The following is a 27,162-nucleotide window of genomic DNA, read 5'->3' on the forward strand; positions in this document are numbered from 1 at the left end:
GGCCCAGAAGGGTCACAACACAACACATTAACTTTATACACAACACACTAACTTTACACACAACACATTAACTTTACACACAACAGATTAACTTTACACACAACAGATTAACTTTACACACAACACATTAACTTTACACACAACACATTAACTCACAACACAATAACTCACAACACAACACAATAACTCACAACACAACACATTAACTCACAACACAACACATTAACTCACAACACAACACAACACAATAACTCACAACACAACACATTAACTCACAACACAACACATTAACTCATGGCCCAGAAGGGTCACAACACAACACATTAACTTACCTCACAACACATTAACTCACAACGGAAGTAAAGCAGCAATTGAAGTGCTTTTATTCTGAAATTTCTACTGGGCTGAGGAGCTAACTACCTAACAGAAAGTAATGTCACAGTGAGCTGTGGAGGGAGCTGCACGCGCGCTCCTCTCCTCTCCTTTTTTCCGCTCAGTCCTCTCACACAGGCACGTGCAGTCCCCAACACACACGCACACACAGGACTGAGCAGAAAAAAGGAGAGGAGAGGAGCGCGCGTGCAGCGACAGAGGGGGGTGTCAGAGCAGAGGGAGGAGTGTGTGTTCATATTGTGTGTGTTTAGAGGAAGGAGAACCGTAGTAAAGACAAAGTTTCTGGCAACACTGCCTGCTAGCTTCTCTTGTAGCAATAACATGCTCCCTCCACAGCTCACTGTGACATTACTTTCTGTTAGGTAGTTAGCTGCTCAGCCCAGTAGAAATTTCAGAATAAAAGCACTTCAATTGCTGCTTTACTTCCGTTGTGAGTTAATGTGTTGTGAGGTAAGTTAATGTGTTGTGTTGTGACCCTTCTGGGCCATGAGTTAATGTGTTGTGTTGTGAGTTAATGTGTTGTGTTGTGAGTTATTGTGTTGTGTTGTGAGTTAATGTGTTGTGTTGTGAGTTATTGTGTTGTGTTGTGAGTTAATGTGTTGTATTGTGAGTTAATGTGTTGTGTGTTAAGTTAATGTGTTGTGTGTAAAGTTAGTGTGTTGTGTGTAAAGTTAGTGTGTTTTGTATAAAGTTAATGTGTTGTGTGTAAAGTTAATGTGTTGTGTGTAAAGTTAGTGTGTTGTGTATAAAGTTAATGTGTTGTGTTGTGACCCTTCTGGGCCACCGTACATTTGGCTGAGTAAAAGATCTTTTAATTGCTGTGGCTACCGGGCATTTTTGATCTTCACTTTGTGTCTTGGTATTGATTCCTGCAGAAATCAGGAGGTCAGGGTGATGCTGGCTGACTCAGTAGGTTCCACAGGCCGTCAGAAGACGGAAGAATGCAGTGACTTCATGGAAAGAGCCAGAGATGGGGATAGAATCATTTGGCCTGAGACCTTAATGCATTCATTAAGATGTGTGTTAGAGCCATGGTATCGATCTTCTGAGTGTGTGAGGCTGAAGATGAAAAATGTTACTGATCTGCGACTCTGAAGTTACAGGAAAGAGTTCAGAAGTTGAAATGCAGTCGAAATAGACATTTAAAAGTTCAAACCGAACAGTCTGATCAGAACTTCTGCAACAAAGCAACTCACAGTTGACCCACACGGCCTTAAGAAAGATGGGATATTTTTGTTTGGCTTTCAGAAACCTGATGAAAGAGTTCATTCAGTGAGACTTGATCTGATCTGTTATTGCTCACCACAAAGAGATGGCTGTTCTGTAAGTTTTTGATCTGAGGAACAGAGGCCACACTGTCAGGTGTTTCCTTTTTGTGCATTTTTTTTTTTAGTGCTGCTGATCTGGATGTTTGTACACAACTGCTTCAGGATTTTTATTTGCTTGTGAAAAAAATGCTTGTCTTGATTCTGAAATATGTTTCAGAACAGTTTCAGGCCTTTCATTCATCCATTTACATGAGAAACAACGATCCATAAACGCTCATGGTTCTGAAGAATCATATCAATTTCATTAAAAGGAAAACAATCGAATAGAAGTGGAGAAGTGACATAGTTTAAAACTATCTGTACAGCTGATTTAAGCTTTAGTTTTTGCCAAAGTTGTTCTGAATTGTGAGGTTATTCAGCCTTACCTACAGGGATCCAGATTACATCCTGCAGATTACACACAAAACACAACAGAATAAAATTGATTTGAAGAGATCGACTCTGAATCTTTAGTAAAAGGTTTTAAGGAATTACATATTTACAAAGAGCATTAAATGAATGAAAAATCCAAACTACGGATGATTAGATTTGCTGCCAGTGGATACGAGCTGTCTGCGGGGGGAAACGGTCAAACTTGTACCCAGGTGACCTGCACGAAATATCAAGGTCGTAGACCGCTCAATGAACCCGTAGAGAAAAAATAATCATGCACTTTTTCTGCTGCGGGCGACTGGTCGTAGTGAGCCATTGGCTGAAAAAACAATGGACGTCTCATGCCCTCCCTTCTCCTTTTCCCAAATAGGAAGTACCATTGCTTTACAGATACGGACGCCGCCATGTTGAAACCAGTCGACAGTGATCTATGGCAACCACATAAATCCGATGACTCAAACCCACTCGGACCAATCACTGTTGAATGGTTTCAACATGGCGGCATCCATATCTGAAAGCAATGTTTTAGGGATTTTGCCTAATTTCGCAAGAGCCGGAGGTAAGGCATTTTCATGGTGACGTCACACCTCGATTCGTCCATTGTTATTACAGTCTATGTAGTGAAGTAAAGGTGACGGAAGTGAAACGCAGACGTGTCATACAGATTTCTTCAACCTCTCCAAATCTTGCAGACTGAGGAAGGAGCAAGGTGTGTAGTTTTTGTAGACATCCTAGGAACAACTTGTGTAGCACATACAGTGGTATGAGACATTTTGGGCAGCCTTGATATTTTCAAGAATTTTCTTCATAAATCATTGGTTGTTCGGATCATCAATTTCAGTTAAATTTATCATATAGCAGATGCACAGTTTCTTTAAATCTAATAAACTTCATTTCACTTCTCAAATATCCCTGTGTTCATCTGCTATATGATATATTTAACAAAATTGATGATCCGAACAACCGATGATTTATGAAGAAAAATCTTGAAAATTATCAGGGGTGCCCAAACTATCTCATACCACTGTACAAACCACGTGCGTGTAGAATCAACGCATTAAGTAGGGGAAAAGTACTCCCACCTCAATAAGGAGTGTAGCGTAAGGACGCTGTATAGCATCACTCATACTTCATAAGTGTGTGCAACTTCCATTAGCCTGACGAATACTTCATGATACACTTACCACACGTACGAAGATGGTACGTTCCATGGTCATGTCCCTAAAGGTTGATGTTCAAGCCTCAAGGGAACTGTGAGACACACCTGCACTCGCCTTAAGATGCAGCTGCTCCTTTTTACAACCCTCCACGGGCCCAGACAACCCAAAAACCAACAGTGCCCTTATGGATCAACGCCCCCATACGGGTGCATATGACAAAGGCTTTAAGGATGTCTGCAGGAATTCCAACTTAGAGCAGGGACGTCATTGTTTCATCATTTGTTTTAAATATTCAACATGTTCTAACATTAATGTGTCATGTGGGTTTGACTTGTTGACTAAAGAAATGTCTCCAGAGCTTGTCTCTGTTTGGGGGTGCTGTTCTTCTGTTTGTGAGTGCAGATGTTACCCTTTATGAGGCAGACATTGGCTGCCACCACAGGATTCCTGTTGCAACACTCGCTTCCCGATGAGTGACTGTCTGCTTGTCTGCTCACTGGGGACCCGAGCAGCGACTGTTGCAGAACATTTCCATAAACATCGCCTCCCTTTATGTCTCATTAACATAGGGAACAGATCTAGTTGAAGGAGGAAGAAGAAGAGATAAATGATCATTAAGGAGCAAGAAGGAGGCGTAACAGAGTTAGGTGCTCACAGCAAACATTTACAGATGTATTGTTTTTATTTCTCGAACATTTCTTTTCTGTCTTAAGGGAGTCGTTTGTATCCGGCCCGCGGATGGTTCAATCAGGCCCAGTCATGAAGAGTAAAAATGATAAGGATGTTTTAAAAAAAGCATGTTTCTAGTCCATTCCTGTGGCCAGTTATGATTTTCTAAATAAATAACGCGCAATTCTGCAACTAGGCTAGGGAGAGCAAAGGAAAAACCGAACAGGTGAAGCAGCACATCTCTGCATGTTCCAAAAGCGAAACCTAACAGCTCTGCCTCTGGGTAAGATGCAGTTTGGTTCCCCACGAGTCTCACCACTGTTCCATTGCTATAAGAATGATCAGTAGTGACACACTAATGACCAAAATGTTGTCAAAAAGAAAAAAAGGTTGAAGTGGTGGGCTGAGCATTCCAGGAAAAATGGAAAGACTTTTATTTGTTCATAGAGCTAAATGTAAAACCTGCATGCTTGGTATGTCATCAACAGGTCGCAATGCTCAAGGAATATAAGATTCAACACCACTATGAGACTCACCATAAAGAAAAGTTTCAACATTTGCAGTTAAGAAAACATAAGATTTACCAACTATCAGCTGGACTGACAAAACAACCGTCTGGATTTACTGCAGCCGTGACTTCACTGATGGAGCAGTGACACCTAGCTACCTTATCGCAAACAAGTTCGAGCAATTATCTAAACCATTTCAGATGGTGAAGCTATGGAAAAATGCTGAAGGTTGCAGATGAAGACATGTGCCCCAAAAAGTAGTCCACCTTTGCCAACATGAGTCTGTCAAGGATTAATATTACAGGTACAACATCTCTGAGGAGACTTGTGTGGCAAATTAAGGAATCCAGTCATTTATTGCATTTTCAGTCGCTGTTGATGAAATCACCGACATCACAGATATATACAGCTGTGCATATTTATTAGAGGTGTTCAGGAGACCATGAGTTGATGGACACAACAACAGCTGCTGACATAGTCGGCTCTCTAGTTACAGTGCTGGACAATGTTGGAGTGAACCGGTCACATGATGTCAGTCTGGCAACTGATGGCACCCCATCAAAGGTCAGGAAGAAGGCAGGTGCTGCCAAAAAACTCAGCTCAACTTCATGGTGTTTTGCTCACTTGAATGACAGTAAATGTGTTCCTGCTCAGGATCGGAATCCTGATGGTAAATGGCGTATACTTACCGCTTTTCTACCTTCTTCGAAGGCCCAAAGCACTTTACAGTCACAGACCCATTCAGACACACATTCACACGCCAACGTACCACCAGAGGCAAGGTGGGGTTCGGTGTCTTGCCCAAGGACACTTCAACACTTGGACAGGCAAGAACCCGCAATCTTACGATTGGAGGTCAACCACCCTACCACTGCACCTTGGCCGCCCCCCAGTTATTGATACACTGATGGCCGGGTGAAGTTTCAGGAGAGAAAGGAGGTTGCTACTAAATGCTACTAAAAGATCTCAATGCAGAGCATCAGTTTCCTTCACCATCCTCCTCTATGTTGGAAGACATTCAATGGTCATCTTTATTGTAATGTTATTAGGCTGGCGGTCCTAGTCACAGTGAAGCCTTTCTAATTGAATGTGTCCCCTCTGCATTAAACTGCATAATGAATGTAGAGGTGCACACACACACACCTTACAGAGCAGGTCCTCACCTCACCATGACTGTACAAAGCTGATGTAATAAAGGTGGGCTCCTCTCCCCTTCACACCCTGACGTGGCTGCAACCTTGAGTAGGGCATTTAAATAATTGGGTTTCATGTAGTGACGGTTGGAGGAAAATGTGGAGGGTCACTATAACCTCAAAGGGTGACAAAGAAAATGTGTATTTTGCTTAAATTTCACGATGAAGCTCTTTGTGTAGATGGTGTTTGGCCTTAAAGTTTTGTTTATATATCTCGTCCAAAACCTTTAGCCTTAGTCACATGCATCCGTATGGGGGGGTGACCCGACTAGGGCCTGCAGATTTTGGGTTGCCCGGCTCTTGGAGGGTCATAGAGAGGCGTGGCCGCATCTTAACCCTAATGTAATGACAGACTACTGTACCTTTTCAGTCGTTTATGCAATTTGCGTAATATTCCACCAGATTCTAAAGTGGGGAAAATTGGCTTTACGGGGATATAAAACACTACTGCACAGTAGTAAAGTGCTTACAATCAAAGTAAATGAGCTAATGCTGATGTTTGAGAAAGTGGCTTTTCATATCAGCTTTGTGCCATTATGAAAAGTTGCTTTTCTCCACGTTAGAATCAGCTGATTCACTGTGAACAGTCGAAGATTTATAGAATGTCACTGAGTACGTGTTATTTAGGTGAAGTTGGCGACATCTCTGGTGGTAACAGGTTAAGGGGAGCGCAGTTGTGTCTTTTAGTTCCCTCGAGGCTCGTACGTTCGCCTCAAGGGCGTCATGAAAATGAAACAAATCATTGTTGTACATGTGGCAAAGGTATTGTGAAGTATTTTTAAGACTGATGGAAGTTGCATGTATGTCATTTACCGATGAGGCTGTCGAACATTGTCGTAATAACACACTTTGGTCGTTAACAAAAGGTGAGTACTGGTCCCACTCAAATTATGAATGCACAGGGTGTGCACATGATACGCAAGTGCCTGTTAGACATTCACACAAACTATACTGTTTAATTTTCTCATTTCTAGCAGTCAGGCTGCACACAAGGAGCGCAGAATTGTCATGTGAACAGCACTAACAGACTCCTTGTAGAGTCTGCAGGATTTGGGGCGATTAAAAACAGAAAAATCTGTATAACACGCCTGTGTCTCACCTACTTCACCCCGCACTTACCATTGCGTGTTGCATAAGATTTCACTACAACCTGTCGCCTGCTGGGTTCACTGTGCGGTCTAGGATGTTGATATTTTGCACGGACCACATAAATGTTTTCCCAAATTTTACCAGCAGACTGCCTCTATCCACCTGTAAGGGCAGTTAGGACTAAGACCCTTGTTACATCTGAATTGTAGCAGCAACAAAGCCTCCTTTACACATGGGTCACATTCGTATCGTCGTACACATTTTCTGCAGTGTTCCTTCAGTGTGGAGGAACACGGTCAACGTTGAAGACATGCTGTAGCCCTCATTATGCTCTGCTTAAACCGAAATCTTCTTAAACACACGCATGCTCACCCTCACACTCTAATTGTCAGACCAAGGAGCTAGATGCCGCATGTCTCCAAGGCAACCTAAATTAGTCTCAGCAGGTGTGTGGACATCATGGCTTTGGGTGAGAAGAGGGGCAGAAAGCAGGCATAAACAGATGAGCTGGAGAAAAGTGGGATGCAATGAAAGATGTGATGGAAAGGAGTAGTGGAGGGGTGCAGATAAGGCCTGTGAGGCAGAGGGGGAGATTAGAGGTGAAGTCAGAGGTTGAATGTGATTAGAGAGGGAGACTGAGGCTAGGGGGAGGGGGGGGTGAAAGGGTGAGTCAGACGGCAACACCAGTGACTAGGAACTTTGCATGCTGCTTATTGTATGCCAGGTAGAATAAAGGCTGCAACCATTCCGCTGTTAAGCAATACCAGCACAGAACCAGTTACACCTTCAGAGAGACAAGATTACACTTTCTCACACACACGCGCACATGAAATCATTCATTCACATTGACTTGATGACAGAAGGGTCCAACAACACAGACGGCCTGTGGGTGAGATGACGCACAGAGTCTCAGAAATGCGCGTGCACCTGCTCACATAACAGAACACAGATCTAAAAATACACTCAGAGAAAGAAGCCAGTTCTAGTTACAAAAGTGTCTGGAAGAAAGAAGGAAAATCGTACTCTGTGTGCGTGCGTGCGCGTGTGTGTGTGTGTGTGTGTGTGTGTGTGTGTGTGTGTGTGTGTGTGTGTGTGCACACGTTGCATTTGGTGTGGCAGCTCCTGTAGGTGTTGCTTGCAAAACGTGAAAATTCATTTGCATTCTTGTTTATCTGACAACCTCTCCTGCTGTCCACGTCTTCTGTCACCTAAAGTGAGATGTTTCTGCAGTTTTGAGAGGAGTGCTGTGGCAGTTTGTATTTTTCATGCATTTAGCAAATCTAACAAATGTTACTTTTAATCCATATTAGAAATATTTCTAAGGATTGTAAGGTTCTCTGGTCCTGCCTAAAATGCATGCAAAGAAGACAAATGAAAGGAGGTGGTGATGGTGATTTAAAGACTATATCAGAACAAACCTAGAGAGTTTCAGTTTAGGGGTGCTTTTATTCCCATGTTCATCTTGTTGAGGTTATTTAAGAAAAAAAGGCTCTTTTTGTGTTGGAAGATATCATTTCTTCTGATGATGGACATCCCTATGTGCTTCATATATGCTGGGTATCATCAGTGTGAAGGGCAGCAGCGTGTATTATTTCATATCAGAGGAGAAGGAAAATGTTTGCATACGGTAAACTTTAAGCATTTAACCCCTTCAGTCCATGTCACCAATTTGCAATATACCAGTTAATCAGGTCTCCATTTAATTCAGCATCACTGTGGACAGAAAAAACACAGAGGAATATTTCTTTTTAAATTGTCGGAAATAAATGCAGGCATGAAGGGGTTAAAAAGGTTTTTGTATCACAGCTACAGCTGGTCAGTTTATGGACAATAATGGTGCTTGGTTAGTGATGTTCATTGTTGTTGGAATTAGTAAAACATTAACCTTCAAAAAAGATTTAACTAATTGTAACTTCATTTAACCCTTTCTCTTACAGCTGTGTTTGTCAAAAGTCATCTGTCACATTTATCTGTTTGGTCAAAACCCAACAAGAACTGAACTCATTGTCATTTCTCAGTGGTTCATAGACTGGATGGCATAGATAGAACGTCTGTCAAACTAACATGTCTCCTTGTCATCCATGCAGTCTGCACAGTCCGCTGTCAGAAGTTCCTGATCTCCCGGGTCGGGGAGGACTGGATCTTTCTCATCTTGTTGGGACTCGTCATGGCCCTGGTCAGTTGGGGAATGGATTACTGCATCGCCATCTGCCTCGAAGGTAAGGTGCAGATGGGTATGGGCGCGCCCCCTCAGAGGCTCGGGAGCATGTCTGTGGGATCTCATCTACAGTGGGGTTAAACACTGAGCAGAAACCATTTCGTGCATGCTTGTCGTCGGCGTCCAGACTTGAACTTGCCTGGTGAAAACAGTCAAGTGGTTCCTCTGAACAAATCAGAGAAGGAATAAACGCTGAAATGTTTCAGCTGGAACGGCTTAAATGGTTCATTTCAGACTTTCAGAGAAGAAACTCCATGGTTTTTTCTAATCTTTTCTTTGTGATTAAAAATGTGATGGCTACAATATTTTGTGTTGTTTTGTGTTTTTTCTTTGGCACAAATTTGTGTAATACTGTAAAATACTGGTTGTTATGTTATTGACGGGGAATAACCTTTTCAAACAATAATGGTTGTAGAAACACTGGATAAAGAGATGGAGACGAGGTCAAAGGAAACACCAGTGGCAGAAACACAGGTGTCTATAATGCTGTAGTGGGGATTGAACTGTTGAAAAAAATCAATTGAAGTGTTTCTCAAATTTTCAGCATGGGCTGCTCAAAGCCACAGAAAAAGCGTTAAGGCGAGGGGGCGTGGCAACAGAGTGAAAGATGTTATAGAACAAAAAAGATGACTCAGAAGAGATGAAAGAGGATTGCGAGAGACAAGGATGGATTGATGGAAAGTCACTTTAGGGGTTTTTAGTGGTGTGTTGATGCAGAACATTTTTTAAGTTGAAGAATTTTTTTTTACTGAAGGACATGAAAGACCTTATCTTAAACTAAACTGAAGTGTTTCTCATTTGTTAGTTTATTTCCTCAGCCTAGAAGAAAGACAGACTTCTACATGTGTGTCCGTGAAGCCTTAGTCACATGCACTCATATGGGGGGTTGAGCCGTTTGGGTCAACTCCCCGTACGAGGGCTGTTCAGGCCTATGGAGGGTCGTAGAGAGGAGCGGCTGAATCTTAAGGGGAGCACAGTTGTGTTTTGCAATTCCCCTAAGACTGTATGGATACCTCAAGGGACGTCATGAAAATGGAACATACCATTGTCGTGTGTGTGTTAAGTGTATTGTGAAGTAAGGTTTGTAAAGCTAATGGAAGTTGCATACATTTATGACGTACAAGTGATGCTGTTGTACAGTCCCTTACGCCATGTTCTAGTCATTGTCAAGCTGCGACTACTGGTCCCTTAGGCCTTAGTCCCAACTGCCCTTAACCCTTGTGCTATCTTAGATGACCCCACCCTTACATTGACGTGTTCTCCCTACCATGACAAAGGTAATCCATGGACACCAGTGAGGATCACAAATCATTGAAGAAAAAAGGTTCAACGCACTGTCTAGTGGGTCTAGATGACCCAACTCCCAATGTTAAAGTGCCTAGGATAGCACAAGGGTTACAGGTGTATACGGGCTGAATGCAGGAGAAAAATGGTCAAACTTGTATGCCCACACAAAATAGATCATTGACTACTCAGTGAACCCATAGAGAGAAAATGCTCATACATATGTAGTGGACACTAATACAACACGTATGGGTAAGTAAGGGTGAAATATGTTAGACACAGGCGCGTCGTAGAGATTTTTTATGTTTTCAGCCCCCCAAATCCTGTGAACTGCACAAGCAGCCTGTTAGTGTTGTTCACATAAGTGCGAAATTAGGAAATTAGCCGGTCAGTGTAAAGTTTGTGTGGGCGTCCTGTGGGCTCACTCATGTATCACCTGCACAACCTGTGTGTGAAGCATTCTCGCGCAGCAAGTAGACAGTACTGACCCTTTAGTAAAGACTATAGTGCAGTCAGTAGGACGATGACAGTAAACCCCTTACGACATAAGTACTTGCAACTCCCTTTAGCATTACAAATATTTCACGATAGACTTCCCATATGCACAACAATGGTTTGTTCCATTTTCATGATGTCCCTTGAGGTGGCTGTACCTTGAGGTCTATGATCTTTAAATTCAGTCAGTCTGCCCCAGGGCAGCTGTGGATAGATTAGTGGTTACCATCACCAAGTATGAATGACGAGTGCATGAACAATGGACAAATTGTAAGCGCTTTGAGCACCAAGAAAAAACACAGATAAATCCTAATCCATTGTTATTATTATTATTTCCTACAGGCCACCTGTGTGCCCCGTACAGATTTGACAAATTATCACACAAATGGTTTTGACAAACCGTATCCACCACATGGATACCCAACAAGAACTGAACTCATTCCCACAGACAGCCCCTATCCAGTCCTGAGCTTTCATCAGTCATTTCTGACATTTATGCACAGTCACTCTTCACCTACAGACCTCAGATTGTGGCTTATACGTCTCCTCTTGCTGTGTGTGTTCACAGCACATAAGTGGATGTATGGTGGTCTGGACAGCAACGTGTTACTTCAGTATCTGGCCTGGGTCACGTATCCTGTGGTTCTCATCACCTTCTCTGCTGGTTTTACACAGATTCTGGCACCACAGGCTGTTGGTAAGAGCTTAACTTTTATTTCAGATGTGTCTCCTGTCAGTCGTTCTTTTTGACTTTTGGAAAATTGAAACCACACATAACTGTTAGTTTTCTTTGCAGCTTCTTAGTTTTCACTCTCTAGCACTTAACACCTCCAGGTTCATGTTGCAAGTCTGCAGTAATCTCACTACACTTGTGTGTAATTTCTACTTACTGTAGCAGCACCCAATGTGTCACTCTGCTCCATCTCACAAGACTTCTTCAGTGTAAAGTTAGAAAAAAGGAATTCTTCCTCCATCTTATGCATGTTCGAGCAAATCCCGACATTCAGCTGCTTTTCTGTCTGAATTCAGTGCCGTACAGGTACTTCATCTTGCAGGTAAAGGCGACAACTTAAGAAAGACTAAAGAGATCAACCTTCTCCTGACAATCTGACTGTTATTTTTTTAGCTTCTCCTTCAAAGTCTGTCATTTTTCATGCAGTTAACTTTATTTTAAATTCTTCTAATTCCAAGATTGATAGTAAGCCTACAGTTTAGCAAAGCTAAGATGAGTCATGGCTTCCAGAGCTTTCTATCTCCACATAACACGAAAAACCAAACCTCCTCAGAGCGTGGAGTCAGTCACACGTTCTTATCGTTCTGGCTTCTGCACCACTTGTCTTCAATCATGAATTTAAATGGGAATTTTGCCATTTGCCAGAGCAGTTCTTTTCCCTTGTAGTGAAGCCATTGTCGGTCATTAATGCCCCCCCCGCTCCTCCTGCAGGTTCAGGTATTCCTGAAATGAAGACAATCCTGAGAGGAGTGGTACTGAAGGAATACCTGACCTTCAAGACATTTGTGGCTAAAGTTATCGGCCTCACCTGCGCGTTAGGTAGCGGAATGCCCTTGGGCAAGGAGGTAACACTCACACACTCACACCATCAACCAACTCAGCTCCACTATGCTGGTGGTTAAATGCCCAGCTAAAATCTGCATGTTTACTGCTTTAAATAGATATTTCTAGATTTCAAGTGAAACCCTGTTTCTAATGACAATCCTACCTTTGTAGTTTAGGGAGTCAGAAGGATGTCCTCTACTTTACCGGGCAGATTTCGATCAGATAAAGTGAAGTAGTTTGTGTGTGCAGACGCTGCAGCATTCCTGCTCCCGATTCATGCCAGAGCTTTAACTTCCTCTCGCTGGTGCATCATCCTGTTAATGCTTCCTCTATAATCCTATTGGTTCCACTTTGAACTGCTTCCTCTGAATTTGAATATTTTTTGCAGACTTTTTTCCTTTGTTGACATGTTGTTTTTTCTTCAGAAGATTGTCTATGTGACTAAATAAGCAGCAGACTAACTGCTGCTCGATCTGAAGCTTCTGCTTCATGCGGTTCTGTTTCTTCTCAGGGTCCCTTTGTGCACGTCGCCAGTTTGTGTGCAGCTCTGCTCTGCAAGTTCATGTCCTTGTTTGGAGGAATATATGAGGTGGGTCCTTGTCACTGCAGGATATTTCTGCCCACAATTCATATCTTCATTATCTATTTGTTTAGCTCAAGGTAAATTAAGCAGGATTTGATATTAGTCAGTTAAACCATAGTAGTTGTTAAAATGTTAAAGACAAAAACATGAAGTGCTAAATCTAAAAAGAAAAGTCTCTCTCGTGTCGATAACATTTGAGTGTGTGTGTGGACAGGCCCCGCCCTTTTTGTACTACATTTGAACCTTACCGTAATGATAAACAACCAGTAAACTTGTTGCTTTATGCTGCTTCATGGTCTTAACCCCCCTCCTATTATCACCCTCTTACCACCCCCCCTCTCTCTAACATCCCTCTCTCTTCTTCCCTTCTTTCCTTTTCCGTCCGGTCCAACACTAAAGATTTTCAAACCTGATTGAAATTAATAAAGTTTGGCCTAAATTACAAAAGGGGTTTATTCATTCATACCTTTGGTTTGTCTGAAGATTAATAACCCCTCTTGTTAAAGTAAAATATGTCCAACACATGAGGCCGTAAAGAAGAGAGAAAAAAGAGAAAGAAAAAAAAAGTCTCTCTTAGGAAATATTGAGTCATTTTTAATTATGAACTAGCACAGAACACGCCGCTCTGAAGTGGATCAGATTCCGTTGCTTAAATCGGGTTTATACGCACACATGGAAAGTCTGAAGAAGGTCTGATTAATAATCACTGAGATCATTAAAGAAGCAAACATGGTTTCATTTGGTAGTCTAGGAGCTGCACTCTTCACGCTAGTCAAAGCTGGTGTGAATAATTGGCTGAAAGCCTAGGTACTCTGTAAGGACAAAGATCCAAACGCAGAACGAAACAAAAGATTGACACTTATTCAATTTTTGCTGTTTTGTTTTATAACAAAAGGAATTCAATAATGACTTATCTGAATAAGTTTTGCAGGTTTGCAAGATTCGGGTCAAAGTTTTACACAGGCTTACACACTGTTGGGCTGTTATAGCAGGTATGGGGCTTTTAGAACACCTACTTATAATGCTTTTTGGAACTAATATTATTAGGCTTAGGGTTAGAAAACTGTTTAATTCACTGTAAATATTTGTTTGCACAATAAAAGGCTTTTCAATGAAACACAAAAATGCAAGTTTTTTTGTTTCTATTTGCTGACATTAATTTGTTACAGTCAAAATCCAGGATCAACCTATTTTTCAAAGTATAATTAGGCTTTTATTTGCAAACAAACTGCCTTTTTTTTAGGTTTCTAAATACTTTTATCACAAAAAAACCCAAACAGAAGCAAATTCTGCTGTAAATGATCCAAGTTAAGCTGGAAAATTAAGGTTTAGAGCTTGGGGAAGCGATTCTATCAGGTTTTTCATCTGTAGAACGGAGGCTGCAGGGAGGCAGAGGCAGCTCTTTATAAGGAGATGTGGGCACCTCTCCTGTGAGATGAAATGGAGAGATGAGTGGGTGGAGGGGGACAGAGAAAGAGATGACAACACATCCAGCATGTTCCAGCTTTTCCGCATTCTGAAATGATGTCTGATTTGGATACGAGAACATAAAGCAGAACCTTTACAGCGATACACCAGGCCCCAAGGTTCCCGTTTTAAAGTGGAAATGATGGTTCATCTGTGTTGGGAAAAGGATACACTGTAAACATTCAGAAAATATAACATTTTTGGTTGCAAACATTCTTGTTTGAAGAAGAAAAACCTTTAAAAAAAAATTATGTAATAATGGAGTAGCTGGAGTTTACTTCTTCAGCAGCAGAACTGCAGATAGATGTTTTGTTCATATGTCATATAGCTAGGACAGGAAAAGGTTTTGTTTGCACAAACTTTTTGGCTTTCCCTGAAGCTTAAATTGTAGAAGAATTTACCAAAATTCAAAAACTCTCCCTTACCCAAAAGTTCGGCACATTGACGGCGTCATTATCCTTTAATAAAAAAAATCTTTATTGCTTTTTTTATCACACTTTTACCCTCAACGCTGATGTTCTGTGATTTCTTGTAATTTATGAAAACCAATAATCTTTTGAAAATGTTAATAAAATTCTGTGCATACAGTTTAAATATAATAACTTTGGTATTGTATTTGGGACTCCTTTCTCCTCCTACTCTGGTATCTTCACAGCCTGAAGCTACAGATTTCTTGGAAATTTGTGTCTCCTTCTCCTTTCAGTGCAGACTGGAAATTCCTCCTAAATTTTACTTCCATCCGAATATCCATGACATTTTTTTTTTAACAGCTGAACAAACATTTTCTTCTGCTTTAGTGAGGGTCAACATTCACTGTTTCTGTTTCCTTCAAATAATTATTAATTTATTCTCTTTGATTTGTTTTAGATACTTTTTTTCCCTTTATGTGTGTTATGCTCTTTTCTTTAATTTTCCTCAGATATTTTAAAATCTTTCCTGTCTGTCTGTTTTTAGATTGATACCCTTTTTTTTATTGTGTTTGGTAAAAACAAAATTTCAAAATTGCTCTTTGGTCAGGGCATCATTCACACCAAAATGTACTGTGATAAAACTTAAGAGCAAAAGATAGATTAAAAATCTGCATCATTCAGACATTGAAGACAACACATTCTAACCATAGAATTGTCAGCTAAACGAAAAGTGCAGTCCTTTAAAAACAAGGACATATAATTAATAAGTGGTAAAATATCTCTAAAATACCCCCATCATAAATGAAGCCATTTGTCTCTTCGTCCGTCTGTTCGCCGCTCTTCCTCTCTAATTGTTTCCATTGTCTCCCTGTAAAGCTGCGCCACGCTCGCTCCTCTCAGAAGAGCGCCGCACTGCAGCTGATGGTGTTTTAACATGGAGTGCAAGCGCATTTTTGAAGTGTCCCTCTGCAGACCGCTCTACAGTTTTAAGCACTGGATACTAATGCTCAGCTGTTAAACAGATGCATACATTCATTTTTTCCAGAGTGCAATACTTAAAAAAAAAAAAGCTGTTCTGCAAACACTTAGAGAATATCTGATTCTAAAGGCAGTTTTAATCCTTACAATAGTTTTTAATCTGATCTGAGGTGATGGAGAGTAAATGCTGCAACACCAGAGGGGGAGACTGGGGGCTGCATTGATGCACATAAAGTCATTATTCTTTAGTTTACCTTTGTTTCTGATTCTCATGCTAACTGAAGGAGCCCGGTCTGGTGGAGTTGAAGGTAATTCATCTACAGAGTCTGCAGCATGCTCCAATATTCATGTCTTCATTTCTAATAAATACTGAATTAATTCAGCAAAAAGATGACTCACTCCTACTAATTTCATTATTTATTCCCAGGAGTTTTATCCCCTGAGAATAAGTTTCCTTTAAGATGACCTTAAATCCATCAGCAGTTTTCACACAGCAAACATGTTCAAACCCAAAACTTAAAGAGACTTGTTTACGTATACTTTTTTATTTTTATTTTTAGTATATGGCAAGTTTTTTACAATGTGAAATATTTGATTCTGACGAAGTTGGTCAGTGTAAGCACTCTGTAAGAAATATGAACGCATAGAGATGCAGGACAGTCAAAGTCCCACACAGTCATACACAGACACACAAATGTGCAGATGAACAGACACACCCATATGCACAAACTCGAACATGCACACGCACATCCATACTCTTGCAAAAACGCACACGTCAACACATCCAAATACACACACTTATGCACACAAACACCCACGGACATACACGCAGACAAACAAACACATGTAACCACACATGCACAAACACAAACTCATGCCCAAATGCGCACATGCACAAAAAAATACCCACATGCATACACTTGTGCAGAAAAACACACACTAACTTCTCTTTGTCACTGACATGCTGCTCTCAGGACATCAGTCGAGGTGGAATGAAGGTGGGTAAACCCAGTCCGTTCAACATTAAGGAAAGTTTATCATTAAGGTTACGCACACAACTTTTTAAATGATCAGTTTTTTCTCAGTTTTGCATAGAGATTATTTTGTCTTTGTGTTTTTCTTTTCTTTTTTTGACGGGTTAATGTTTGTCAGGTTTTTTAGTGACTGACATAGAACTCAGGAGGAAGCTCACCGACTGGATCAGAATGGTTCAGTCCGCTGCGTAAACAGACAGCAGTAAACGGGTCGTAATAAACCGGCATGAATTAAAAAGGCTGTATCCTTGTTATATGCTACGACCTCAAAATGTCCCAGATATTTAATGAATGCGATGGAGAATTGCACCGCCTCGTTTTGGGGTTAGGCCGTTGATCACATGTTTGGGTTTCAGAACGAGTCCAGGAACATCGAGATGCTGGCAGCTGCCTGCGCTGTGGGAGTGGGCTGCTGTTTTGCTGCTCCGATCGGAGGCAAGTCTCCACATAAAGAAACTCAAATCAAATCTGTTACTTTCTGTGAAATTCATACAATGTAGCTTCATAATTTACAACATCTGGCCATGGAACTAATGAAGCTTTTCATCAAAGGTTTATATAGGACAAGTTAGTGAAGCTAACTCCTCTCCACCCTTTGTAATCTACAATAAATCGTCATGTATTCTGGGACAAATGTCTCTACATTTACTTCCACTGTGTCAGTATCAGATCTGTATCAGATCATTTTCTGCTCACTCTGACTGTTGGAAAGCAACGTTCGCCCTCAACTGACAGGGAAAATGCTGGTAACTGATTTATTTACGCCTATTTATTAATTTGTGTTTCAGGTGTTCTGTTCAGCATTGAAGTAACCTCCACATTCTTTGCTGTGAGGAACTACTGGAGAGGGTTTTTTGCAGCCACGTTCAGCGCGTTCATCTTTAGAGTGCTGGCTGTTTGGAACAGAGATGAAGGTGAAGGATACATGTTCCCAGCTCTGTGTGCTTTTGTTCTTTATCCAAGTGAGCCATAACATTGTGATGACCCACCTTAACATGGCACCATTGGTGTTCCACCACTGATGACCTCAGATCTCTTCAGACAGTCTCTGCAGTTCAGTTTTTTTAAACTTTAAATCTGTATTTTCATGTTGGGGGAAGTTTTTTTTCTAAAAGAGCCACAACTTTAGCTTCAGATCCCGTCTGTCATGTTCCAGAACCTTTCAGGTAAAAAAATGAGAATTTTTTGGGGGGTTAAAGTTGTGTCTTCTTGTTCTGTTTCTGCAGAGACCATCACAGCGCTGTTTAAAACTCGCTTCCGCTTAGACTTTCCCTTTGACCTCCAGGAGCTTCCTGCTTTCGCCGTCATTGGGTAAGTTCTCCTCTAACTTGGAGAAACATCTAACCGCTCATGGGTTTAATTTTAATGTTACCACCAGAGATTTCTAAAACCCAAAAGTTGTCCAACATGTTAAATCCACAGCTTTTAAGCATTTAATGAACGAAATTATCAGAAAATAAGTTGAGAAACTTTACCTCCATCTGTAAGAATGAGATGGAATGGTAAATGAGCCTGAAAAAGCTTCATCTGACTGAAGTCCTCCGTCCATTCAGAATTCAGTTAAGTTTGGGTTTATTGGAGAGCTCCAGTCTCTGACGGATGGGCTGCTGCTCTAATGCAGATCATTCAGGTCCCTCCAGCTGCTAGTCTCTAAGGGGAAAGCCTTCTTCATTCCTCCTCAGCTCAAGGGTTCTTCAGCAGCTCTGAAATAAAGCTGGGACTTCGGGAAGGAAGCTGATTGAGAGCAGGGTGGGGGGCTTCTCGTCCTTTTCTTCCTTCAATCCTTCTCATTCAGATGAAAGCAGCTTAGGCCTGTCTTCAGGCTCCGCTGTTTTCTGACTCCTTTTAAACTTTTCTCGGTGGGTGCTCATGGGTCTCATCGGGGGCTGCTGCAGATGAGCTTCCATTTTCTTTGCCAAAAGCTGTCGAGCATCAGAGCTCGGTTGGTGTCTCAGTCAGCTTGGCCTGTGCTGCTGCTGCTGAGCTGACAGGATGTCATGGAGTAATTGCACAATGTCCCACTTACTGCTTATTGCACCTTCAGGCGGAGCACATGCAACATGCGCAAATGCAATCTCATGCTGGACAGTAATGATCCACAGATGAGGCCACGGTGGATCACATCGCACCGTTTCTCGCCGATCAACACCTTCCAGCTCGTTTGCTCTTCTTCCTTTTGAGGCTTCAAGCTTAAACCTGAGAATCAAACACTGCATTATTTAAAACAGCAAAGCACAGATGGAGTTAGGACAAAAAATGTTTAGGTAATTTTTCCTTATTTAGGTTATATTATACTAATTTGAATAGTATAATGTATGATCAGATTTGATCAAAAAGTGTTTGCTTTTTATGAACAAAAGATTATGTAACAATCACAAAAAAGTTATATATTTTAGCCCACTTTATTTTTTTATCAAAAATGTTCTTTATCAACACTGACATTAACCCTATTTAAACCAGCAAAAGAAAAAGTTCTGGATTAACTTTAAAGTTTTGGATGATTTGTGTCTGTGATGAAGGCTTCAGCTCGCTGACATGCAGCAGTCGTAGCCTTCTCCTTGTTTGGTGTTTGAGCATCATGGACTTGATATCAGTGATGCATTCTTTTTTTTTCAATTTCAGTCTATTTTTGTGAGGTTTTAGCTTCAGAAATGCTTCTGACATGAATGCATGTCGTCTGACATGTGCCGTTTTCCTGGTTACACCTCATAAACAAAAGCTAAATCCTGTTATTTAGATGTAATTTAAATATTTCTATCTGAAGGAACATTTTCATTAAATGCAGTAAAGCCGACACCAAGTGTTTTCTTCACGCTGCAGCAGGGGGCAAAGACTCCGCCCTCCTCCTGCTCATTATTTATTCAGAGGTATTTGATGAAATGAATAATGCAGGAAGTTCATTTTAAAAGCATTAGGTTGTCTCGTCTTTTTTCTGTAAAACTTCTTTATTTCTCTCTTCACTGTCAATGAAGACGACTTCCGTTTAGCATTTCAAATTATATTTTTTATTGTCCTGCATAGACCTGAGAGTTTTCTGCTCTCCCAGTCTTTCCTCAACTCTTTGCTTAGGTTTTCCCATTTTTCATATTATTCCTCTTTTCCATTTTATTATTTTGCTCTTTTATTATAAATGTCTTCTCAGTTCAATCTCTCTTATCTTTCACTCATCTGCTCATTGCTGTGAACATTTTATGACTTCATATGTCATATTGCTGGTATCTCTGACATCCAGTACATTAGAGCATCATTACATTTACATAATTTTTTTACTGGCTAAATGTATGGAGAAAGCCTTCAGAGGGAGTTTAGCACTGAAATGAGTGGAGATTATCATATTTATTACATCCAGTTTATTTCAAATGTATGTAAAGTCTTGTTTAAGTCTTTTCTGTTTCTTCACAGGATTGCCAGTGGTTTCGGGGGGGCTTTGTTTGTTTACCTGAACCGGCTGATTGTACAGTTCATCCGCACACAGAAGACCATCAATCGTTTCCTCATGAAGAAGTAGGTAAACCAGGAGGAAGGTGGTTCCGGTGTGTTTTTTAAAGGCTCATTCTGTTCAAATGTGCCCCCCAGCTGTGCCAATGGTATTCATCCTCATTCAGCTGTGCATGCACAGGTAGAAAATGGATTCATTGACCAACGCAGCTTCAGCTCTGCTCTACCGTTCTGTTTGTCAGTTTGTGTGTTTTGCATCGGAACTGTTTTGCCATGAAGACAAGTTTTTTATTGTAATTTGACAGCAATGCACATTTCCTATTTAGGACTGCGTGTTCAATTGTGCTTTCCCCCCACATCACAGTAAAAGAAGTTAATGACTGAACCTCACAAATGAACAAAATCCCCTTTTTGTCTGTATTTCTCTTCTTCATGTTTGTTTCTCCTTGCTTTCAGGCGTCTGCTATATCCAGTTCTGGTCACTTTAATCATCTCAACTCTAACGTTTCCTCCTGGCTTTGGACAGTTTATGGCTGGAAAGGTACAGCTTTCTTTAGACTGAGCAAACATAAACATGAAAAATAATCAATGCTGGATAAAAAAAATTCCAAAGACGTGGCAGGAAGTACAGTGAAAATCCCTTGAGAGCTTTCAGAAAAGAGGATTCTGTAAATATGGTGGAGATGGTGGAGGAACGGCTGACGGACTCTGTTGCACCGTTTTCATGTTCTTTACCAAATCAGCTCGAATACCTGCACAGATGTTCTCCTAAATGAAGGCAGGCTCTGTCTGTGGTACTTTTCACATTTTCCCTGTGCTTTGACCTCTGAACACACATTCTTCTTCTTTGTTTTAGTAAAATGTTCTTATTTTCTGTCCAGTTGCCAACCGGCGTCTTAGTTTCTCTCCTCTTAGCTCAAAAAGCTCATAGGATTGCCACAAGAAATCTCAGCGGCTTCTCTTTAAAAATACGCACAGCAGGTGTGCAGCATGCATAAGACAGGCTGCCCGTGGCAGTGAACGCTCTGATATAAATATTTGATTGTGTCCAGCTGCACAGCACAGACCAGCAGCAAGACATCGGCAGAGTTGCTGCTCAACACAAAAGTGTTTGGGACAGAAAGTGAGACTCGCACGTAGGAAAGGATTTCTTTGATAAGAGATTTTTCCCAAAATTCCAACTAAAATGTTGGAATTTTGAGATTTCAACTAGGTTTTTAAATTGTGAGTTGTTTGAAGATTTCAAACTGTTGGAGACAAGTTACTTCCTAACAACAACTTTACACTTCTAATCATTTAAACAGGTTGTTAGTTCTCTCTGATCCAAAGCCTTCTTTTCATGACTTGTATTTGTTTTTAAAATCAGGGTCGTTTTATGTTTCCAGTCAGGTTTAGGAAAATCATATGCAGTGTAATATGAGGCTCTGCAGGGATACACGAATGCAAGGCCTGACATTTCTGCTTACACTTGGTCAGATATTCAAATAAAAACCCTCTACAAGAGAGCAAGAGAAGTTCCTTATAATAAACTTGAAATGTAACTAATTTAAGTTGTTTTAAAAACACTAAGCAATTTTCATCTCAAACATTTCAAATCAAATTCATTTCAGATTATTCCTATGTCAACAAATAGTCTTAACTGGATTTTATCACCAACCTATAAAACAGACCAACATATTACATGGAGGGATTTTCAGTGTAGGATTGTGCAATTTAAGCTCGACTTTGGAGATGAAATAATTCAGCTACTATTAGTTTTTTTACATTTTTTATTGGCTCTTCTGTTCCACATGTCATGCCTGCAGCCTGCTATGAGGAAACAGCTCCTCTCCTCTGATGACTCATATATGTGTGTGATTATAAACATGTTTCATTATGAAATGAGACCTTCAACAGTCTGTCCATCACAAACACCTCCACCATCATCACTCATACATGCAGATTGCTGTTCAGCTTTGGCTCCTAATAAGAGGATGATTCAGGCTTTTAAGTCTCTGCCCACACCGGACCAATTCTTCCTCTTTTCAATGCCTCTTCCACACTCATCACATCATCATCAGCAGCAGCAGCATCAGTTCTGAAGTGAGACGCAGATTTCTCTCAGAACTTGCTGCCAGATGGCTCCAGTGAAATCCTGTAACAATATCAGAGCACATTGTTCCTCCTGTTTTAGCCATTGACTGTATCAGAGAACTGGACTTAGTGTAATGTCACCTATAGAAAATACCGTAGTTTACTTTTGGCTCCAACCAAATAAGGTCAATTTGGTCACCATTCTTCTCACCACACAGATGCCCCTATGTTGGAACCAGACATCATCAGTAAGCACTGATTGGTCCGAGTCTGCCTGAGTCAAAGTTTCTATGGCAACCGTCTCTCACCAATCAGGGTGAGCTTTTTGGAAGGCCACACCCTTTCCAGTTAAAAGCGGGTCACATAAATTTTTTTTCCACGTTTTAAATGTTGGACGTGGGGGCCAGCAGGCTCAAGCTACTTTTTTAAGGCATCTGATTGGTCAGTTTGTAACTTGAATAACTTGAACTACAGAAAAAAATATAAGGAAGAAAATTGGATTATCACGAACATGTTAAAAAGCAGAGCAGAGCAAGAATGTTTATTCTGAGAATGACAGCTGTTTTTTTGCAATAGAAATCAATAGGATTTAAGCTTTTTGGAGCCAGCAAGTACTTTTTGTTCGGAATACGGGGGGGGGGGTCACTCAGTCCAGTTCTCTTTTATAGTCAATGGTGGTAAGTAGTTTGTGTTAGGCTGCAGCAGTTACTGTCATTAGAAATTGAAAAAGGATTTTTCACAGAAAAATTGCTTAAACATACTTGTTTTGGATACTTTACATCCGTCAGAGTAGCACCGATTGAATGAATGATTTATTTCAAGTTAAACAAGAAAATGGAAAGGAAAAATTAATTTGCATAAATATATCACATCTATTTGGGATTTTAATTGAAAAACGTATTAGAAATTAAATAAAAAATGATTGTTTTTACTAAACATTATAAGTACTTCTAATCATATTTACACTCATTCAAACAGCACACACACAACACAGAGAATCCATAAAATATTACGGTTGTCAAATGGAGTTTAAATAATTGCTTGAAAAGGCATAAAAGCCACAAAAAAAAAACGATAACCTGGTTAACATGAGTAACTGTGAAGATCCCGTATCATGCACAAACCTCCAACATGTGATAAAGACAGAGGGAGACATTTGTATGCAGAAGATTATGTTTAAGTCTAAGTGAAGCACAACTACTACAGTTTTCATGTGATCATCTTGCTGTACTTTGGTTTGTAGCTAACGCAAAAGGAGTCTCTGGTGACTCTGCTGGACAACCGAACGTGGGCCAAACAAGGCATAGCAGAGGAGTTTGACTACATCGGACACTCCCAAGCCTGGAAACACCCGCAGGTGAACGTCTTCGTCACCTTGGTCCTGTTCATCGTCATGAAGGTAAGAACAAGGATCCAATAGAAAAACAACAACATTTTTCTCTCTCTTTATAACCATTTGCTTGTTACTCTACTGATTCTTACCATGTCTTAGCTTCTGTGTTTTTAAATATAATTTAACTGTTAAGACAATAATGTGTTGAAATCCCAGCACTATAATGTGAGGGGAAATAAAGTGAATTGCACATCTACAGTTAATGTTTCCGCTGTGCTGTGATTATTTCACCTTGATCTCTGCAATATAGTGTGGTTTATAGATTAATCACTGCAGTATTTTCAGTGCAGGACTTTTGTAGCTGTAATGAAAAAGCTAAGGTCTGTGCTGCCTGCAAAAGAATAATACAGAAAATGCAATTTTCTATAGTATCACCACTTTATGTGACTTGGTGGAAACACTTCACACTTTGGTGTTATTGACTCATTATTTGAGGATTCTGTCTGTTGTAGAAATGTTGTAGAAAATTGAACTTTTAATCCTCAAGCCATGAATCTCAATTTTTTTTTTAATTTAACATCTTGAGCATTAATGAATTAAAAAAGTATGTTAATCCGACATTTAAATATATGCATTAAGATTAGTGTTTTTAGACTGAGCTATGCACTTTTGAAATGTGCTGCTAAATTCTTCGTTTTAAAGAAAAAAACAGATTTTATGAAGTGAAATAATGGTAATCTGCTGCATCTGGATCCCACCTTAAACATTTTACAATAAAACCAAAGAAACGCAAAAAAAAAAACAGTCACAACTGAAAGAAAATGTACATATTAAGGGTTCTGGAAAATGTGCAGAAAAACAAACGATCTTCCTTTTGCTGAAAAGGTTTTGAGTTGAGTCACTGTTATTGTTTCTTTAGGCACAAAAGAAGATGACACCCTCAGCCTTTGACTCTAAATGCCTTTTACTGCATGTCAAAAGCATGTCAGAAGACACAAATTATTGTGTCTTCTGCCTAACCCTTTTCAACGCCCTACGATTTTCTTCACATTTAGTGAGGACTGCCGTCATTTGTTGTTTCTGCAATTATGTATTTGAACTTTTATTTAAATCTTAATTTAGTCATATTATTTCAAACCATCTTTGACATTTGGCTGGGACATGCATAGCCTTAAATGTACATAAATGTTTAAAAAAAATACATTTCTCTTTATAAGATCTTAATAAGGAGTGGAGGTATGGATGTCTATTCTTGAAGATGTTTTTGATAAAAAAAAATGTCTAGCTGAAACTTACTTTTTATTGCACTGAGAATTTCAAAAAGAAAGCAGGCTTGAAATTATGGGGATACTGGTCTTTGATATTGTTTCCTGCTGTTTTTCATTGGAAAACCCTCTTTTAACACAGGTGGAAAGTATTTTTAAATAAATGGTTTATACTTCTTAAGTCATCTGGGAACAAACAAGCTTTGTTAAATTTTCTTTTTTCAAGTTAAGTCAACTGACCTACTCAGACACTAGGGGCAGACTCATCGCACATCATTCGGGTCGTGCCAACAGCACTGCTGCTCATAAACTCTTTTACCGTCAATGTCCAGACACAGCAACACTTACACGCAGACATGAGGGAGCTCTGTTTACTGCCTCTGTTGGCTCCACAGTCCTTTAAAGCTTGTGCTCTCCGCCCCACTGTCCTGTCTGGGGGTCCAGAGGCCGGTTTACCCCTGCAGCTGGGCCAGATGCCAGCAGCAGAGCGATCACAAGAGCCATATAGACTCATGGACTGTCCAACTGGTCTGCTGTGAGAACACTCTTAAGCCCGGGGACCTGCTGATGCACAGGGAGGTTGTGTTCTATATATAGAACATTCAGTTAATTTGCGGAACTTTGGTTCTTGTAAATGCCATGTACCATTGTTAGGGGTCTGTCAGAAAGAAAGTTTTTAATCCAATGGTTGAAACTCAGAGGTTTTGCAGCCTGGCTGCTAAAGAAAATGACATCGACTGTGCAGCTGCATGCAGTGGAAAATCTAAAACTGACTGGGTTGTTTCGCAGAAGTTCTGGGAAAAAAGTTGCCTTGCAGTGTGAAAAACCCAATGACATCTGGTCAGGGTGTCTGAGTGTGTTGTCGGGTTGTAGATCTGGGAGCAGTTTAAAGGAAGCAGTGAGGCAGTTTGAGGAGATTTAGCTGAAAGCGTTTTGATGAAGTACTCGTGTCTCTATCTTTGTTGTATGAAAGGTTCTTTAATAGGATTTTGCAGGTTTTATTTCATTTTATGTCACAATTCTTCTTTTTTTAATCACCTAATTTCCAAATCTGCACACACAGAAATTAATTACAAAGACACACAAACCTGGAAGCTAATTTGCATGCTTATTAGTTAAATGCTATTTTTAGTGATGTGTAATCATACGCAGGTGTGTGTGTGTGTGTATGTGTGTGTGTGTGAGATGACAGCCACGTGACCCTGATCACATTCAGTTGTCTCTCTGTGTCTGCCACAGACTGACTGGAAGTTGGAGGCTCTGTAATTGATGTGGGAATAAAACTATGACCCCTGAGGATCCTAAAGGCCCCCGGGGCAATACACCGTCCTCTGAAAGTGACACACATAAGCCGAGGGCTCCCAGCTGGCTGACAAATCAGAGTATAAATGTCTTGGCTAGTGCGTCATTACCTATACCCTTGGTACTGGTCCTTCACGTCTCTCTGCCTCGGATGCACCTGTTGAACTCGATGCACTCCAACACAGCAGCTGCTCCATTACACTGCTGCTTGAAGCTGATGATATACCAGTGTTTGGATTCAAACCGTCAGGTGATAGTTCCATATTTAGTTCATAACTGAAGCTTTAGTGGTGGAGCTGCAAATGCTAACAGGAGGACATGAATATTGAAGTTATGTAGAAGTCATTGGCGGATTGTCTCAGACACACAATGGAGAGACGCGCAAAAAACATAAGTTACACGTTTCGTGATCATCTCATCTCTTAATTTTCACATAAATGGAAAAAAACACAAAATTGACAAAGAAGGCCAGTAAGCCGCGAAGATGGTCTGAGTAACTCATAACTTAAGTTGAAATAATGAAATGAGGGCTTTCTGTGATTGTTTGAAAGAGGTTTTGACTTTTCCGAGTTCAGTTATGTGAATTTAAAGTATAGCTGCAAATTTGATTTGTATTTAAATGAAAAACAAATCTTTTTAGACCAATAAAATATAATTTAGTGCAATTCAGAAGATTCTTAAAGTATCTTCTTCTTGCCAGAGGATCCTCGAGAACGTACGTTTGAGTTTAGACCCATCACTGCACACCAGTAACTCTACGACAGATTAAACTTCAACTGTAACCGTTCGGATTGTACCGTACATCTTCACCTTGATGCTGACTGAGCGTCTGTAGAGTCTAAACTGCATCTCTGGGGTTTGGTGGTTTGTCTTTAATCTTTTAACAGTTCAGCTTTAAAATTCCTGCACAGTAACCGCTAACAGTGTGGAGTGTTTTAGTTCTGTGAACAACCCATTAATGGGTGGTGATGGGCTGTGAAGTGACCACCCATGTCCCTCTGTGAGCAGGTG

General features: G+C 40.5%; 1 protein-coding gene across 10 annotated transcripts in view; it reads left to right on the forward strand.

Annotated features, from left to right (window-relative positions):
• The window catches only part of LOC101159603 (chloride channel protein 2), a 130,237-nt gene that overhangs the window by 55,971 nt on the left and 47,104 nt on the right, over positions 1-27,162 (forward strand). For all 10 annotated transcript variants that reach the window (XM_078956544.1, XM_023961222.2, XM_078956542.1 and 7 more), the window contains 10 exons: positions 8,801-8,932; positions 11,279-11,407; positions 12,155-12,288; positions 12,780-12,857; positions 17,097-17,175; positions 17,529-17,654; positions 17,967-18,051; positions 20,143-20,244; positions 20,635-20,719; positions 23,495-23,650. In XM_078956544.1, coding sequence (XP_078812670.1) covers positions 8,801-8,932; positions 11,279-11,407; positions 12,155-12,288; positions 12,780-12,857; positions 17,097-17,175; positions 17,529-17,654; positions 17,967-18,051; positions 20,143-20,244; positions 20,635-20,719; positions 23,495-23,650 — 1,106 coding nt within the window. The remainder of the gene's footprint in view (positions 1-8,800; positions 8,933-11,278; positions 11,408-12,154; positions 12,289-12,779; positions 12,858-17,096; positions 17,176-17,528; positions 17,655-17,966; positions 18,052-20,142; positions 20,245-20,634; positions 20,720-23,494; positions 23,651-27,162) is intronic.

Source organism: Oryzias latipes, chromosome 13 (genome assembly GCF_053564925.1).
Source record: "Oryzias latipes strain Hd-rR chromosome 13, Olatipes_Hd-rR_3.1".
Taxonomy (NCBI): domain Eukaryota; kingdom Metazoa; phylum Chordata; class Actinopteri; order Beloniformes; family Adrianichthyidae; genus Oryzias; species Oryzias latipes.